An 18255-nucleotide genomic window follows, 5' to 3' on the forward strand; every position below is an offset into this window, starting at 1 on the left:
TGGCTCATTGCTTTGAACCACGTAGATTATCACACTCCTGTAGTCCCTTAGTACTCATTGCTTAGGATCAGTGGAGGTCATGGAGAAAGAGGTTAAATATGCATTAAAGTTCCCTTTATTTGTCCAAGTTTTTTTTTCATCAGCTACAAATCTTCCTGGCTCATCCATTACGTGTTCCCTACCCTCATCTGATCTTCAGTGAGTCACTGCAGATGTTAAATGTAGTGTGGTGTGGACTGAGCGCTCATTAATGACTCAAACCCACCAGTTTTACCATCCATAAAAGAGATGGGAGAAGGTGAGAGCCACAATTGTAAATTCAACAGTGAAATTAAACTGGAATGTCTCTAAATCTGAAAGGATGTGTCTGACATCCCAGATTTTGGCTTTGTGCATTTGCATATACAAAAGCTCTGATTAAAGCTAAACAGCCTGAAAAGGAGAGCAGATGAGAGACTTCCCTGTGTATGCGAAGTACCTCCAGAGAGTTGCTCATGCCAAATAAATTTTGGACAACTCAGGCTTTGGAAATGCCTGTCCCTCTCCACTGACCATAGACAGAGACTGGACAACTAGATTTATAACTGGTTAACATTGGGAGAGGTGATCCCGACCACACACTGATAGCAGGGGGTAGTATTTCACCTGCCTTCTCATACCGTAAGAGGTATGACTTACCTCTGACAACAGCTGAAAAGGAAGAAATAGTTCTCATGGAGGGCCATTACATTGAGAACATTCATCTTTCGTGGAGCCCTTTGCATCCTTAGTATGTCATGCCATCCTCAGCACCCAGTGCCATGTCAGGGACTTTATCATTACGTGGCAGCTGGGATTTATATCCCGTACTGTCACAGGAAGCCAGAGCCAAGGGTGTTCAGATGATCAATTACTATTTTTCTTCTGAAATAATTTCAGAAAATAAAAAGGACCTCCCGGCGATAGGAAATCATCACTCTCAGATGTGAAGTCATCTTCCTGTTGTTGCAGTGCCAGCTTCTTCAACTTAGGCTTACACTAGGTTATACTACCCATGGTTTTACATGGGTAAAGTAAAGATGGAAAGTCTGCTTTCCATCAGCAGTAATGCTTTTCTCTTTCACTGCAAAAATGAAAAATTAAAAAAGAAGATGGTATTCTAGTTTAAACTTCAATGAAAATACTTGATATTTGCTCCAGCTAGTGTTATTCTCTCCCTGAATTTGAGAGTTAAAAAAGGAGAGGAGGCATCGTTCATCCTGTAATGCTCCAAACTGTTTCATTTCAATTATGTCTAAACGTAGATTATTTTTGTTATTCCTTTCCCTTAAATGAACTTAGCAATGCAAGAAATCATGCGGAACAAAGCTAACAGAAGCCTATGCCATGTGTGTGTCTGATATGCAGAAAATATTTGGAACCTATTTCTGCTGCTGACTCCATACAGGCAGTGACTGTGCTTGTGCAGCCAACTCCATTTTTAGAGTTAAAACCTTCAAAAAACCATAAATATTGTGTTTTTGCAAGAGTAGCAGGTACCTTAGTGGAAAATAACTGCTCATTTTCTTGGATGGTTGGTTGGTGATGCTGAGGGAAGAGTGCAGGACTCTGGAGAATTAGATGGTTCCCAGAGGAGATACAGACCGGAGCTTTTCCTGAGAGATCTGGGAGATGACGAATCCCGCTCTGAACAAACAGGTTTTACTTGTTAATTAAAAGTTTTCTAAATGCTGGGGGGTGTTCTCTTTTCAACAGGTGAATGTTACTCGTGAAGACTCCCCCAGTGAAGATCCAGTCTTTCTCCGTACTCTAGGGAAGGGAGATTGGTTTGGAGAAAAAGCTCTTCAAGGGTAAGTGCTCCATATGACGTAGCTCTTACATTAAGATTATTTTTCAAGGTCTTTTGCAGTCTTCAGAGGGCCCTTGCAGTTTGGAAAGAGATTGGGAGTGGGTTTATGCTTTTGGGTTCGGGCACTGCAAGCATTGGAACAGGCTGCCCAGAGAGGTGGGGGAGTCACCATCCCTGGAAGTGTTCAAAAAACGGGCAGACATGGCACTTTGGGACATGGTTTAGTGGGCATGGGGGTGTTGGGTTGATGGTTGGACTGATGGATCTTCGAGGTCCTTTCCAACCTTAATGATTCCTAGTTTTTACTTTCATTGAAAAATAATCCAGCCACTAAGCCAGGAAACATGAAATTATTACTCTCCCCTTAATTGGTTTAGTGGTGGACTTGGTAGTGTTAGGTTAATGGTTGGACTGGATGATCTTAAAGATCTTTTCCAACCTAAATGATTCTATTATTGTCACTTGGTGTTGCATGTTGCAAGGAGGCTGCACCTTAATGGGGAAATATGGTTTGTTCTGCAGTTGAGTGGCCAAATGTAGATCTTCCTGTGTTTGCAGGCATCAGAAAATAGTTTATCTATGCACTGTCTTCCCTGACCATGCATTTGAAGGTCAAAATGTTTGACGTTTTGCAACTCTGGAGTGTTTTTCATGTACAGTAAGAGCGTAATTGTAGCCATCTTGATGGGGTAGATGGCAGAAGGCAGGGCGGCGGTGGTGGTGGTTTTTAAATTGTCTTACTGTGTGATTTTGGTGGAGGTGGGAATTGTGTGTAAGTGACCTGTTTATAATAACATTTTCCTTTGAGGATGATCTAAAAGAAGAGAAGCTGTAAATCATATTCAACAGATGATTGTTATAAAAATATGCTTTATTTCCATAGGGAGGAGTAAGAATAGGTATAGTAAAATACATGCTTTAGGCAGGAATTTGGGACACCCATTCATCCTAATGGACAAACACTCATCCCATCCTGGGTACTTACCTGTGCAGAAGAGCTATTGGGCTTCTCTTTGACGCTGTGATGATGTGTTCAATCCCTCCTAAATCAGCCTTTTTCCAAAAAGAAGACGGCAGAACATTTGAAGGCCAAATTTCATGTCACTTCTTGGCAGCCAGGGAGATGTATCCAGCACAAAACTCGAGTCTTGCCCCTGCAAATCTACATCTTAATTACAAAATAATATGGTTATTAAATAAATGTCCTTATTTCAGTTACTTTTTTTACTACTAAGATGGAGGTGAAATATGCTTTTAAATTTCTCCCCACAAACACATAAGATACAAATGCTTTTTTCTTTATTTTAGAGCCTCACAGAACTTGACTCTTTGAGCTAGTATGTTTTTAAAACAGCACCAAATATATCGTGGCATCCACTCTAATAGCAATAGTGTGCCAAACAAAATCATCTTTGAAGACGACCCAACGTGGGGAAATAAAAGGGATTTCCTACGTTGCATCCTTAAACAGTTCTAGTGACACACGGCACCACCGTGATGAGAATTTCTCAGCATTTCAAATACAGTATTTTGGCTATCTGGCTCAGACTGCGATTAGTTAATTTACAATAAATACTTGTCTGCATATATTTAAATATTCAGTACATAATAACTTTGATCTTCTGAAACTAAACAGAAACTTAATAATTGAGAGTATGTTCTCAACACGCAAGGAAAGCATAATACTGATGTATTTTTTTGGTAGGGAGATGGCATACCTGAAGTACCATACCTCCAGTTTGCTAATAAGCTCAGTAGTTCTGTAGCTAGATTTAAATTGAATAGCGTGAAAATATTGTAATGTAAAGCATCCAGCAGCTCGATAAATTGCTAATCAATGAGTATCTTTCAGGACTGTGTAAGACATCACTGTTCAGCAACTTGGGAAACCTTTAGGATGTTTCTACTACTGCAAAATACAGTTAGGGCTGAGAGCTCAAGATAAAATCGAATTTTTAGTGTACTTACTTTCTCATCTTTGACTAATTTTTCAAAACTTTATTGGGACTTGCTTAGCAATACTTAATTAAATCATGTTGTGATTTCGTACGTGTAGGATGTAGCAACAACTAAAAGACATTTCTTCCTGACAATATGAAAGAAGAGTTGCAGCGTCCACTCAGTGTAGTGCTGCACAGCAGGAGGACAGATAACAAATATCTTCTAGTCTCTCACAGAAATATGTATACTGACATAGACATCAGGTGATGATATACATTATTCTGGTTTTTGTGCTCGCACCAGATGGCACGCGGTATTTTGCTGTATCCCGTTGCACACCGGCAGGAACAAAACAAGTCGTGAAATGATGAGCCACATCATCTTACAGGAATACTCAAGGCTCCCAACTGTTACGCTGTTCTCTTAACCTTCCTGGCTAATTGGTGCCAAGATAGCAGATGTATAATTTACAGTATAGCAATACATAATTTACAGTTTATTCGCAGTTATTTTTTTGGTGATGATTTCTTAATTGGAAAGAAAACATTTTATAAGGCTGTTTACTATAATTATTCCTATCAACAGGGAAATAACAATTCATTCAAATAAGCAAAGGAGAATACCTCAATGCAACTTTGTGGCTCGTGTACAAAAACTAGTTAATAATTACGGTGTGCCGCCTTGGTGGCGTCACACTGCTGAATCCTTGCAGGAGATCATCCGTCTGGACCACACCTCATCCTTTTCCAGAGGTGATGTTTTGGAGTGGCCATCCATCCATCTCATTGGATGGAAAACATGGTTTAGTCTGTGGCGGACAGTCTTATGGAGAACGATGGGGGAAGAAAAGAGGAGAGAAAAGCAAATCTTTAGGAATATAAAAGAAGGCTCTTTCTCCTTCAGAAATTGTTTCCTACAGGCCAACTCAAAAGAGGAGCAGTTTTGAGCTATTGCCTTCTTCCTGTTACATTATATATTACATCATATATTGCATTTAGATCGAGTTGTCATTTCGGGATTTCACCCAGTTTTGGGATTCAGGAGGAGCTCCAGACCGTGGGGCAAGAGAGGCACATGGCAGAGGGTTGATGTTTTGGAGAGGTAGCAATGGAGCCCACCTTGGTGAGCAGGAGAGGGACTTTGAAAGAAATATTCATAGTTCAGTTCATAACGCTTTGACCAAACTGGCCAACTCTTAGGGTCCAATAGTTGATTTATAAATCCACGCGGGTGTGTATTTGTGATGTAGTTAAGCCAAAGTGAAACATACTCACTTGACCGCGAGCAAAGCCATAGCAGACTGACAACCAGTCTGAGGAGACAAGAACGTCTCAGCGACCGATGGGAATGATTTTAGGGCATGGCATATGGAAAAGGTGTGGGAATTTGGGAAGCCTTCCTGCCTCCGGGTGTCGCGGCGGGTCGGCTCATGGATGGGACCACCGCAGGAAGCTCCCGCTTGGCGCAGACAGCCCCATCCAAAGGGTATCCTCCCTTTGTCCTTCTCATTTGTAAAGAATGAAATACACTTCGGGTTTCTTTGGTTTTTTTTTTTAATGTGTTTGTGGTGCATAGGATGAAGAAGAAATTGTGGTCTTTGGGTCGTGCAGGAGGTGCTCTGCCGTGGTGACAATTATAGTGATATTTGAGCTACAGTAACAGATTTCTATACGAATTTTTTGTTACCTTCACAATGATTTGAAAATGAGTATGGTAGTACCTGTCTCATGGGACATAACAACACATCTTCCTTTCAGGAAAATTGGTACTGTTTCCCATTTATATCTCTGCCTCTAGAGGCTCCTGTGTATTTATTTTCCCAATGTTACGGAAACCATCTCTCTTCTAACTCCCCAGAATCCCTGGGGTATGTTTTGTACGCTGATAATTCACAGGAGCAGTAAAACAGTATATATCTGTATGGGTAGGAGTGTCAAAAGACAATTTCCTTGCTGGCCATCCAAAAACTTTATAGCATGTTTCCCCACTTAAAATAGTGTGAATTGCTGTGACGGATGTTGTCATCAGGCATCAGAAAAAAGTAGTAATGCCCAGGGAAATATTAGAGCCTCTTTAAATCAGAATTTCAGCTGGCAAGGTCAGAGCTTTATTTAGTCATAATGTAGGAACTGAATATAATCCTGAAAACTTTTTAAAAGGTCCAGTAGCTGATGGCTGAGAGGAGAATGAGGCATCAATAAATAGGATATTAGAGTATTGGCAATGCTGTTGATCTGTTTCTTTTTCTAATCTATGGTGATTTTCTCTTGCTGCAGCCAGGGTTTATGAGTCAGACTCCAGAATTAATTGTTTTCATTAAATCTCTGTAAATCCTGCAAGAGGTGCTGAGGCCCCGCTCATGCTCCTCTTCTCCCTGCTCTGAGTTTGCTTCTGTGTAGTTGCACTGATGCTACCGCTAAACTGACCTTTGCTTTACTCCATTTCCCAGATAAGAACATGAGAATTTGGTTTTTCATTAAAAACTTAATTGCCAAAACCTGGAAACCTGTTTAAATGCCCCACCTTGCTGCCCTGCTATCTTCTTTCTTGCCCTTTCTATCTTATTTCTTACCTGTTTCATTTTATTTCTTACCTGTTTCATTTCTTTTTTCCCTGAAACTCTTTTCCCCTGTTACTCACTAATAACTTTTGAAAGACTACAGAGATTTATTTACTTGGTTCAAATGCTGGGGGAATAAGACCGATTCTCAGAAGTTAGCAAATAGCTAACTTGGTAAATGGTAAAACGGATTTGCACACTGGCATCTTCAAATATTTTCATTTTTGCAAGACCCACACACAGTGCCTCGTACACTTCACAGCCGCCTTGGCTCTCCTGGAGAGGAAAAGTGCAGGCTGGAGTGGCTTTTATTTTATTTTATTTTAAATCTATTATTATTTTATTTTATTTTGTAAAATGGATGCTCCTGTTCAGACTGATCTTCACTCTCACGGTAAAACAGGGCATTTTTCACACTCCGTTGCTGTCAAACGTTGCCTATTCTTCCTTTTATTTTACACGCACAAATTTCTGCTTATTACACATCACCTTTTGGGAGGTATCTAACAAGTTTTAATTTACTAAATACCCTGTCTTTTTTCTCAGCCCGCGCTATGCCTGAACAGTTGTGCGTCAAAGTTTATTCAATGTCCTTGACTGAACTTCTCAGTGAACGTTAGAGTCATTTTTCATCTTCATCAGACACCTTCCTCATGATACCGTGCTTCTACTAAAACCTTACCATCTGCTGACCTATTAACCTAATCGTCTTGAATTTTCTTGGGAAAAGAGAACAGGATGAAAGATTGGAAATGTTTATTGCTCTGTGACATAGAGGTGATCGCGCAAGTATATATGTGGCAAACAGGAGTCTCATCTCAGGGTGGCATTATAAGATAAATATTTTAAAAATATTTTAAAAAATATACAAAAGGTACATATATCCTATAGAATAGTATAGTTTAATTTCTGTTTCTCCAGGGAGAAGTACTAGTCCTTCTGTTGCAATCAGTGTTCTTGGGGAAAGAGGCATCCAACCACTAAAGAGTGGTGGGGAAGGATCTGGGGAGCAGAGAAATTACACTGTAAGAAAGCAGATGGAATCTGTGATGGAACAGGGATGGGAAAATGGGCTTTGTGGTCCTGGCTGGGAGAATTGTGGAAGGATCCCACCTACAGCGATTTCTCTTGCTCATGGCCTTGGCACAAAGCCGTTCCTTGTTCGCATGTCATGTCAGGGGTCACAGTGCAAAGAGGTTCACTATTCCCATTTCAGCCCAGTTAGGAACAGGGGAAAGAAAAAAAAGAAAGAAAAACCAGCCATAGGGTAGAAATTCAGTTCAGGATAACGTAGTTTTCCAGCCAGGAGCCCCATGGAGATGAAGACGTACCCATAGCGGTGGTGGTGACCATAAAATTGAAGCAGTGCTTCTAATGTTGATGTGCAGGAGAATGAGTCTAAAAACAACCAAAAAAGACCCTTTTAACTTTGGCTAATAGGAGGGGGCAAGTTGGGAAGCACTTTTTATCACCCCTGTTGCTAAATAACAGGGCTTTCTTTAAGTTCAGGGTGTTTTGTAGCCCTTCTCCTGCCCGGCACCTGCAATACTGTGTGTGTAGCTCATGGACTGTGGATGCAACACACAGCCTCCAAGGACCTGCTGGAAGTTATTTCATCCATTACGTCAGCTGCTTTTTACACTTATTACAACCGTTGTGTGATCTTAAAAGGTATTTCAGCCATTATGGCGGTATTTCCTATCCTCTTCCCCACCCCGGGTAGATCCTTGCCCATAGTCAGGCGAGACCTGGGAGATGGGAGCAGGGGGTGATGGCTAATGGATTTTGACCAAAAACCCTGATATGCAGGGAACACTAGAAGCTTTTAAAGGGTTTAGAAAAGCTGTTGGCAAATCCCTGAAACAAAACCCTCCCAGAGGCTTTGGAGGGTAAGAGCTCAAAAGCCCGGGACAGCTGGAAGCAAGGAGGCAAAGTGACACCGAGATGGTGTCACCATATGGTTCACTGCGGGGTTGGCTTTCTTCCTGCAGGCATCTGGCCCCGGCTTGGGTCGGGAGAGGTGGCCGGGTGGACCTTCAGTCTGATTGATCTCTTAAGGACACACAACGGTGGTAATTAAATGCTACTAAAACATCTCCCTGTCCTGTCCAGGTTGGCTTCTGGTGTTTGGGTGCCCTGGTCTCAAAGCCCTTAGATAGGGCATCGCACTAGCACAGATCAAGATATTTTATGATACTGCTGTTGCAAAGGAAATTATGAAATCTTCATCAGGGCCTTTGCGATTTGTTTAATTGCATTACTGCAAGCACGTATTGATCGCTCAGGTAGTCGCTCCACTTCCTCCAAGTACACATTCTTCACCCTTTATTTCTTCATAAAACGCAAGCCGATATTACTTTGGTTTGTGCAGGAGCTTGTGGTGAGCGTTTCCACAGGTTGCCAAAGGCTCGTGATGCTCTGGGAAGTTCCCTGGCAGGAAAGAGGCTCCCAATTAAGGGACTCATCCAAAGTCTTTTAAAATGAGCTGGCAGGTTCTCCCCGGTTGTTGTTAGGTGTGCTATAACTCACAAAAATGTAGCTATGCCTTCGTTACCTAGCAAAAATAAATGGGGTTTTTTTGGAGCTGTGTTGACTTAAGCCACCCTGTATATCAAGAAATGCGGGGGAAAGGACCTATAGGGACAGAGCAAGATGTGTTGGCTCTAACAGCATCCTGCCTGGGAGCGCTGCGTTGTGACTACCGAGATGAAGGTTACCTTATGCTTTTCCAACAGGAATGAATTGATATTATAGACTCTTCGTGTCTTAAACAAAAATGCAGAGTGGGTCACACCAGGTGAAACCAAAGGTCCATCTAGCCTGGCATCCTATCTTTTACAGCAACCAGAATCAATTGCTGATTATAACCCTCGGTGCATTGTTGATTTACTTTTCAAACACGTGCAAGCAGCTTTCCAATCCACAACCTTCTGTGGCAATTAGTTCCACAGTTTAAGCATGCAGAATGAAAAGAAATGCTGCTTTTAATGTGAGTGGGTTGGTTTTTTTTTTTTTTTTTTTTTTTGGATGGGCCAGCTGCTCCTCTTACGAGCTGCCTCCAAATTCTCAGATGGGCAGTTGACTTCTTGATTTGTAGAGAGCTCGAGAGTCTGAGTCTGAAACTATCAACGTAGCAGCAAGCTATTTAATATGAAGACAAATAATAATTTTTCTTTACTATGTTTACAGTTTCTAGCATCTTAAATGACTTGGTAAGATCTCCGGAACTCAGTCCTACTTCTTCTTCAACAAGAACCACGCTTTCTATATAAAAATATTTGGAACTAGAGCTAACCGACTGCAGTATCATTCTGTGTTTTGACAAACAGCTGTTCAGTCAATAATTTGAGGTTTCTTACTAATTTGTTTCTTACTAATTTGTGTGCTGGTGATATAGAAAGCTGGTAACATCTTAGTCAAGCAGGTGTTGGTGAACCTTCCCACAAAGCTGTGCAGCTTTTCAGATTTGCTCCGCATGGCGAGTTACACAAGAAGTACTCTTCCAGGCTTGAATAGGCAAAGGGTTTCTTTAGGACCAAAGTAATACAGCAAGGAGAGTGATTGCAAAAAATTACACCCACAAAGGCTCTTTCAATGTCTGTGTTTAGATGATCACTTAAAAAGCTTGAGTAGGGCTGGAGTTAAGTGGTGAGATGATGAATTGGGGGTTTTCAGCTGCTTGATTTTCCCCATTGTCAAATATGTTGCTTCCAAATTTCTTGAATTTGGGGGCAATTGACTTGGAAATGAGATGCAGCTTTATTTTATAATAACGCTGAACAAAACCTGTTGCAGTCGACTGACAGTAAACATGGTGTTAAGAAGGAAAAACAAATGATTATGTACTTAAGCAGGATCAGTGAACACCAGAATTGGAGTCTTTTGTGCCTTATCAATCGCCTGCCTCGTGCCGCATTTTGAGCTGCCGCTTTGCATTTCACAAGCCTGTTTACATAAAATACGTAATCACAAAAATACATCAGTTACTGAAGGAATATAGACAGCCATATTAATAGGAAGCTTGTGCACAAAATAAGCCCTTTTTATTTATTTATTTTCTAAGAGAAAGAGAAAACAAATATCTGGCTTTTTATTTACTCTATCAAACAGAAAACTATCTTTGGGAAAAATAGCCATTAGGAAACAGTTAGCAGTAAATTCAAAATTTTTCTACTCTTCTTCTAACAAAAAGTACATCAATGAAGTTGCTCCAATTTCTGCAGGGAAGTTACGCTCAGAGCCAACTTCATGACTCAAATGTAGTTAATAAATAATCAGGTTGTTTTGAGTCTTAAAGATAATTCCTAGTTTATAAGAGCACAGCTTATTAATAGTTCTGGCTTTTTTACAACTGAATCATAGCCTGGGAACTAAAACTGTATATTTGCTTTCCTTTGGGGATGCAGTCCTACAGATCAAGCACAATATTCCTCCCACTGAGTTTAAAACATATATAATGTTGGGCAACAAGATTGTGCCAGATGGAGGAAAGCAGAATTACAGGGGTTTTATAGTTACAAATATGTTTGCTTATGCTTACTGCAGTGAACATCTCTGAAAATTTTTCTGGTGCTTTTTGCCTGAGCGTTATTTCAGAGCTTGAAAGAACCCCTATTGCTGAAATAGGTAATGCATAGGAAATACCACGGAGGTATTATATTGTTGCTTTTTATTAGGTAACAAAGCTGCTTTTTTATATTTTTCATATAAAAAAAAGTGTCTGTTCTTATAAAGTTTTTAAAATAGCACAGTTTGGGGCATGTATCCTCTTGTATGAACAGGGATGACTGAAACTGGTTTGTAATAGAAATGATTGCAGGGCTCAGATGCGGTAGTTCTTGCTTACTGAAAAGAGTACAAACCTGAGATTGCAGTTTGCTTTTCTCGTTCGGAGGATGTGAAATAGCCTGGAAGGGCTGAAGGCTTCTTCTGGTGCTGGCTGAATCCTCCAAGCTCTTCCCCTTTGCCTCTTCTTATGGGTTTTTTTTTTTTTCAGACAATACCTGTACTATGCAAAAGAAAAACAGAAAACAAAAAAACCCCACCTAAGTTCTGTCCTGCAGCGACTTGTAGTATTTTGGGGTTTTTACATTCTTAAACAATAAGACCTTTATCTCAACATGCTACTGTCAACAATAAATGTTGACAACTGAATCAAAACTTTTTATCCTAAAATTTCAAAATGATGATGGCTTTGTCAAAGTGCTGAAATGCTGGCTTATGACAAATATTTCTAGTTGGAAAAAAAAAATCTTTAATCAAAAATAAATGTTTTAATAGGAACAGGAGAAAAAAATCCTTCTAGAAGACCTCCAGAGAAATCACACATTTTCTTGGGAAAACGCTTCCACCAAAATACTCCTGCTAGCTCTGTTCAGGTTTGTAAGCATTAAGTGGAACTGGAAAACACAGCACCGAATTATAATTCTCCTGACTTTCTTGGGGGGAAAAAAAAAACCAACCACAAACCTAAAGATGCCCACCGGGGATGCAGAGGCAGAAGTACGAATTACTGCCGGGGATGCTGCATGCGAACTCGCAGCCTGCCAGCTGCTCTGCGTAACTACCCGTGATGCAGACAAGATAATTCATGTTAGCTAAGCCTCAGAGCAGGTTTACAGCAATATGGCATCATAGCGGGGGGAAAAGAGCAAAAAATGCTCTACATTTGTTGGGGGGTTTTTGCCTAACTCCTATATCGTTTACGCGGCTATGCATGCATTTAAACTTACATCCTTGAGTGTCATCCTATTTAATGGTGTTAATGCCTGCTTATGGCACCTTCCGGGATGGCTGCTTTAATTTATAGACAAACTTACTACAGCATAACGTGATGTGGCTCCTCTTCAAATCTTTTTATACCCAGGATGGATTTGGTCTTGTGTGTCAGGCTTGTAACTCCATATAAAATAACTATCATTTATAAATTTTTCATGCATAGAAAATTGAGGGGTTTTTCTGCAAGGATGCGTAGTAACCCGGTATTGGGATGCAGTACCTAGTCATTTTGTGATTGTTATAAGGCACCATCATAGTATCAAATACTTAACATTAAGCCTTGTGATTTAAAAATAGTAGAACATTCCTTATAGAAGCATATTAAAATAATTCCACCTCTAAAAATACAGAATACTATATTTTCATGGCTTGCATTTTGCATGCTGAGTAATTTAAATACAAAGGGTAGGCCATTTAAATTATCTAGTGATTTTAACACAATCATGATTTAGCCATAGTATACTAAATTAGGCCCCCATCCTTGGAAGAAGAAGTTGGTGCAAGTTTGCAGTTAGTACCCATCTCTGATAACCTGTTATTTTCTTAATCGTGTTTTCATATTCAGTGTTATGAACAACACGTAATGGCTTGATTTAATTTATGTCATCCAGGTTGTTCAGCAGGGGGGGAGGGTCTTCACCATTATAGACTTGCTATTTTTAAGATTATTTTTCTGTAACCTGTTGTCATTCAATGACCTAATTCCCTTTCTGAGCTCTCCTGCCCGTCAGGATCCCGACCCTGACGTTCTGCAGCATCAGCCATTGGCTACGGGTTATCTCCTATGTGCAGCAGACCCAGAATCGCGATGGTCCTTTGGTTTTGCTCATAGTAATGCAGTAGGTTATGAGTGAAGAAGGGAAATAATTGTGTAGCAAGACTAAAACTAGATAAATTAGCACTTAAGGAAAGTCAGATGGATTGTATAGTTCTGCAACACCATGAAATAATCAATGTCCCTTCTAATTTATAGGCTTTTTTCCCCAGAGAGCTGCATATCCCATCCAGTTTTGCTTAGGGGTCAGTAGTCTACAGGTTTACAGGAGCACAGTGACCCTTCGAGGGGTGATTCATCCTATGCCGAAACTCCTTTGCCGTCTGTCCCCTCCGGAGCTGCCCGGGACACGCAGACAGCTGGATGGGATCCCAGCCTCACGGAGGGCAGCTGAATCCCACTCAGAGGCATCGACTGTATTTCCTTTGGGACTAAAAAAAGAAAAAGGTTCTGAGTGGCTGCATATAATAAGTATTACCAGTGGGAAGCCTAGGGATGAACATCTATTCTCCAGATTTTATGTTACGGCCATCCAACCATTAAATAACATAGTTAACTGCCACAGACACGCTCAAAATTAAGGATGAAATATTTATAGGACTGGAGCTGGCTATTTGTCTGTATGAACGCCTATTTAATTCTATTTTGTTAGGAACTCTACACTATTAAAAGACCATTTTAAGATTACCCTTTTCAAGTAATGCTCATTTAAATTGACAAGAAGACATCAAAAGAGCATTGTGCTCTTTTATAGCATTTAGTTTAAGAATCTGTTTGAGCCCGGAGTGTCCAATTTTGGAGGTTTTTTGGTTTGCTTGCTTGTTTTGTCTGAGGAATGTACTTGGTGATGGGCTAAAGTCTCTCTCTGTGGCAGAGCTATAACATCATTTGTACCCAAAAGACTTCACAGTTGCGTTTCCAAAGTCTGGAGCAAAGAACCTGAGGCCATTATGCAAAGCTACAGCTTGTCCCCTGAGCAGTGAACTGCCTCGAGGAGCACTTCTGCAAGTAATTGAACTTTTTACAACCCAGAGTCTTTGCTTCCAGTGCTGTCCCTTTCCCAGCCGAGAAAATGGAGCAAAGTCTGGGGCTGCATGCCGGCCATCTCGCTGGGAACTGGGGGCAGAAGCAACGGATTAAGCACCCGCCGTAATGCTAGGCAAAAATGTTGATGCAATGAGAAATCCTCTTTTCTTTGTTGCTTTTTTTTTGTTAAAAAAAGTGGCTCCTTTTCCTGGAGCACATCAGGCACTAGCAGTTTTACATCCTGGAAATATTTTCTGTTGAAGAGCAAAGCTAGTGCAGTTTGTTATAAGGGGAGGATGGCGAGGAAGCAGCTGAAGATGGCTGCGGAAAACCTGTTGTGTGATTATGTAGGTAGTGCGTCCTGCGGTGGAAAAAAACCATTCAGACCACATGGACCAAGGTGGCTAATAAACCTCAGAAAGAAATCATGCCTGTGTAGGCATTTAATGATATCTGACTGGGCTAATTACCTTCGTAGCTCACGGTGCGTCACCCTGAAACACAGACAGGCATTGTCATCTGCAAAGCATCACTCAATGGGTAATATCAGCCCAGTAGCAACGCAGTGATAAACCTGATTTTTTTTTTTTTCTTTTCCCATCCACCTTTTTAGCTGGCTTCTAGCTGTTTTTTCACAGCTTTGTTACAGGGTAGGAAGCTTTTACTTCGCGTGGGTCTAACCATCGGGGACAGTAGACAAGTGCTGGCTGCACTAGCAGTGGGAAATGTGCTTGTGTGTCCTGTGGACAGGTGATGACAAATTAATTCCTAATCCAGGCATGGGCACAGCATGAGAAACATTACCTGGGCTGGCAGCTTGGTAATCTCTCCAGGGAGGCGAGATGTGGTGCCCACCCTTCGTGAAAATGGGTTTATTGTCCGAGCAGATGCGCATCGGGGTTGGGCAATGGGTGCAGGACCTCTAGACCAAGTCTCTTAAGGTTTGCTTTTCTCCTTATCATCCCTTCATAAGTACAAGGAGTTTTGTAGACTGTATACTATTCCTATAGTGTTCAAAAAACGGGTAGATGTGGCACTTCGGGACATGGTTTAGTCTAGTCTACCCTTGATTGGTTTAGAGTGGACTTGGTAGTGTAGGTTACTGATTGGACTGGATGATCTTAAAGGTCTTTTCCAAGCTAAACGATTCTATGATTCTATTTTATGATTCTATGATTCTATACCATATCTATTTCTATTTCTTGATAGTCAACAGTCTACCAGACCCCTGCTTTGAATTTAATTATTATTAACAGCACTTTTTTAAGTCTTAGAACAGATCTTTTCCCCATTTCAACACTTGGCAGAGGGGCTGTTTATGCCGGCAATGGCAAATCAGGCTCTGGTGGCTCCATTTGCAGTTACAGCCTCTGAACATGAAGTAAGTGGCATTGACTGTCGGTGCAAATGATACGGTTAAGCTTTTAAGTACATGGTGCATTAAAGCAAATACGTGTTGTCCCAGCCTGTCCCCGTCCCCTTGGGGTGTCACTGGGGCTCCAAAAGGGAAGCTGGAGCCAGCCTCACCACTGGGATCTTGGAGAACAACTGGGCTGGCTGGAAATATCACCCTGAGTGTTTTAACATTTAAAAATAAATAGATTGTGTTATCACTAAACAAAGTCAGATCTTATTTTAGGCAAAGGCGCAATCTGAACATAGCTTTTGAAAGACATTGCGGTGCTCCTGTTACAGCATTGGGACTTCATGTGCAAAGCTCGTGTTACCTTTATGTTTGGCTCCCATAACAAATGTCTGAAAGCCAATTTTTAGAAATGGTTTTCCTATTAGGAGAGTTTATTATTTATTTGTAACATCGATGTGGATGTTCACCTAAGGTATCCGTTTACTTAACGCAAAAGATTCAGGTTGTTACATGCAGCATTATTTAGGAGTGCTCGTTACAGGTGCTTAAAGACCAACTAACGTTTTGTTAGGCTGAACCGTGTCATCACTGACCCTCAGAAACTTTGTATGGGGCTCGAGCTTTCCATTTTTAAGTCAAATTTAACCAGGGAATGAACTATAGCTGTGCCAATTGTGTGGGACAGTGTGTGAACCAGCCTGACCCCATGGCTGGAATGGGACCTGTGCTGGTAAGCTCCCCTCTAACCTTCATAGCTGGGATACTGCAAACCCTGCAAACAGGGCTTAAACACAGGTTTATTATTGGGGCGCTCCGCAGTGCTCTGGTAGACAGTGGGGGGTTTTCCCAAGGAGACACCTTTGATGGATATGGGAGCCTTAGGCAGCTTTCGTCAATGCATCAGGCTGCCCGATGAGGGAAGGAGAAAGAGGAGCCTGGCCTCAGTGCTAGGATTAACTCTTTGTTTTGAGGTCTTTACGTGATAGACTGGATCATGCTGCCTTCTCAACGACTAAGTTACCTGCTTTATTAGAGCCTTGCCGTTGTATTGGGACTGTTGATAGGCATTTGGCTGTTTGAGAGCCCATCCAGCCCCTCTCATGAGCGCCAAGACCTCTCCTTTCCTTCCCGTGGCCCCGTCTTCCTGTGCCCAGCCCTGCAGCAGTTGATTCTCTGCAGGTTTAAGGCTCCAAACCTCCTCTCTCTTTTTGTCCTTCTCTAAACACAAGGTCCTTAATCCCCAAATCCATTTGCTCTTGTGCTGACAAACTGTGCTGGCAGAAATCCTGCAGCAGGCTCATTTCCTTAATTACGATTATTGTCTTCTCCATTCTGCCATCTCTCTAACTAAACAACAGTCTCCCAGCTGTCTTTTCATTCCCTGACCATCATTCATCAAGCTTGCATCTCCTTTCTCTGCCCAACAGCTCGCTGCTTTTCCCTTTCTGAAGAGAAAAGGGACAAGATGCAATTCCCCTGACTTGCTGTCCCACGTCCCACCACAACTCTCTCCTCCTTCTGCTGCTGCGGATGCAAAATATTCTCACCTGGTCTCTTCTAACCCATCTTTGTGCCCCTGTTAACACATATCTTGTCTGTGATCTGTATCTTCCTTTACCCTTTTGCTTCATTACTTGCTGTCTCTTAGATCTTATCCTTCACCAGATGAACATACTTTAATCTCCTCAGTCGCAGAGATATGCCAACTTCCCAACTGCTGCCCCCTTCTCTCTTTTTACCACCGATACTATTTATTGTATTGAAAGCTGTTGGGATTCCTTGTCTTCCAATATTACACCATCATCGACTCAAAATTTAAGCTGGGAGGGGCTTGCAGAGGGCATCTAATACAGCTCCATGCTCAAAACAAGTCTAATGAGAGCAGGTCGCTCAGGGCCGTGTCCAAATGCATGTCCACACGTTACTCTAAATGCATGGATTTTTTTTTTTTTTTATTATTTCTTCAGCTTCTGGTCTATCAACTCAACTGTTGGCCTTTTAGTGAAGCCACTCTTAGGCATTCATAAAAAACCCAGGACCAGCAATCCATTTTTGTCCTTTTAGAGTTGTCACTGAAATTCAGAGCTGCCAGCTCTGGCCTTCTCTTGGCATCTCCAACTTTCTTCTTATTATATGCAACAGAGAAGCTGTGTCTGTTTTTCAGCTTCTGCGCAGGGATTCGCAGGGGTTGTTTCCTCCTTCATGTCTTTTTCCTCTCTTCTTTGTAACTTCAGTTCACTATCTCTGTCCTGATGTCTCACAGCTCATTTCTGGACTTGTCTCCCTCCAAACAGGAATCTCAGCCATTTCTTTGATAGCTCTTAGAGACGACTGGGTATCAGTGGGCTTCCAATAAATTATGCAGACGTCCCACTTGATTCTTTCTTCATGCACAGCAGTGCCATCCTGTCTCTCCTTCATGTCTCCAAGGCGTGTGTCATCTTCAGGCTTTTCTCTGAAAACCTCAAATCTGGCAAGTTCTCTGTATAGAAAGTCTCCAAGACGCTTTCATGTAGCAAAATCCTCCAGAAGTTTTATGGTCTTTCATTACTCCAAAGACCTTGTAAAACTGCTGCTGCAATTACTGTTATCCTAAATGATTGCTTTGACCAGGACTCTTTCATTTGGGTCCTGCCTCCTCTGCTTTCTTGCCTCAAACAGCAACTCTTCCTCTTTGCTTTCGTGACTTACCCCCATCCAACTTTTTCCCATAGTCACTAGTGATTTTGGCATCTAATGCTCATTCATTACACTTGTCTAAAAAGTAACTTTCTGCTTCTTCCTGATGCCCTCCAACCTGGGAGAAGTTCCCTGTAAAGACCCACAAAGGTTGCCAGGCTTCAGTCCGCCTTTGAGCTCATCTTTACTACCATGTGTGTGAAGTTATTCCCAGAAATAGAGTCCTAGCAACATGGTAAGACCACCTCTTGTTATTCTGAGCCGTTGTATACAGCTTTCTTCTATATATTTGCTTCCATTCC

At 41.5% G+C, this 18255-nt stretch overlaps 1 protein-coding gene across 2 annotated transcripts in view; it reads left to right on the forward strand.

Annotated features, from left to right (window-relative positions):
• PRKG1 (protein kinase cGMP-dependent 1) overlaps window positions 1–18255 on the forward strand; it is a 539578-nt gene that overhangs the window by 416741 nt on the left and 104582 nt on the right. For both annotated transcript variants that reach the window (XM_075717461.1, XM_075717460.1), the window contains exon 7: window positions 1735–1829. In XM_075717461.1, coding sequence (XP_075573576.1) covers window positions 1735–1829 — 95 coding nt within the window. The remainder of the gene's footprint in view (window positions 1–1734; window positions 1830–18255) is intronic.

The sequence above is a fragment of the Pelecanus crispus genome, chromosome 10 (genome assembly GCF_030463565.1).
Source record: "Pelecanus crispus isolate bPelCri1 chromosome 10, bPelCri1.pri, whole genome shotgun sequence".
Taxonomy (NCBI): Eukaryota; Metazoa; Chordata; class Aves; order Pelecaniformes; family Pelecanidae; genus Pelecanus; species Pelecanus crispus.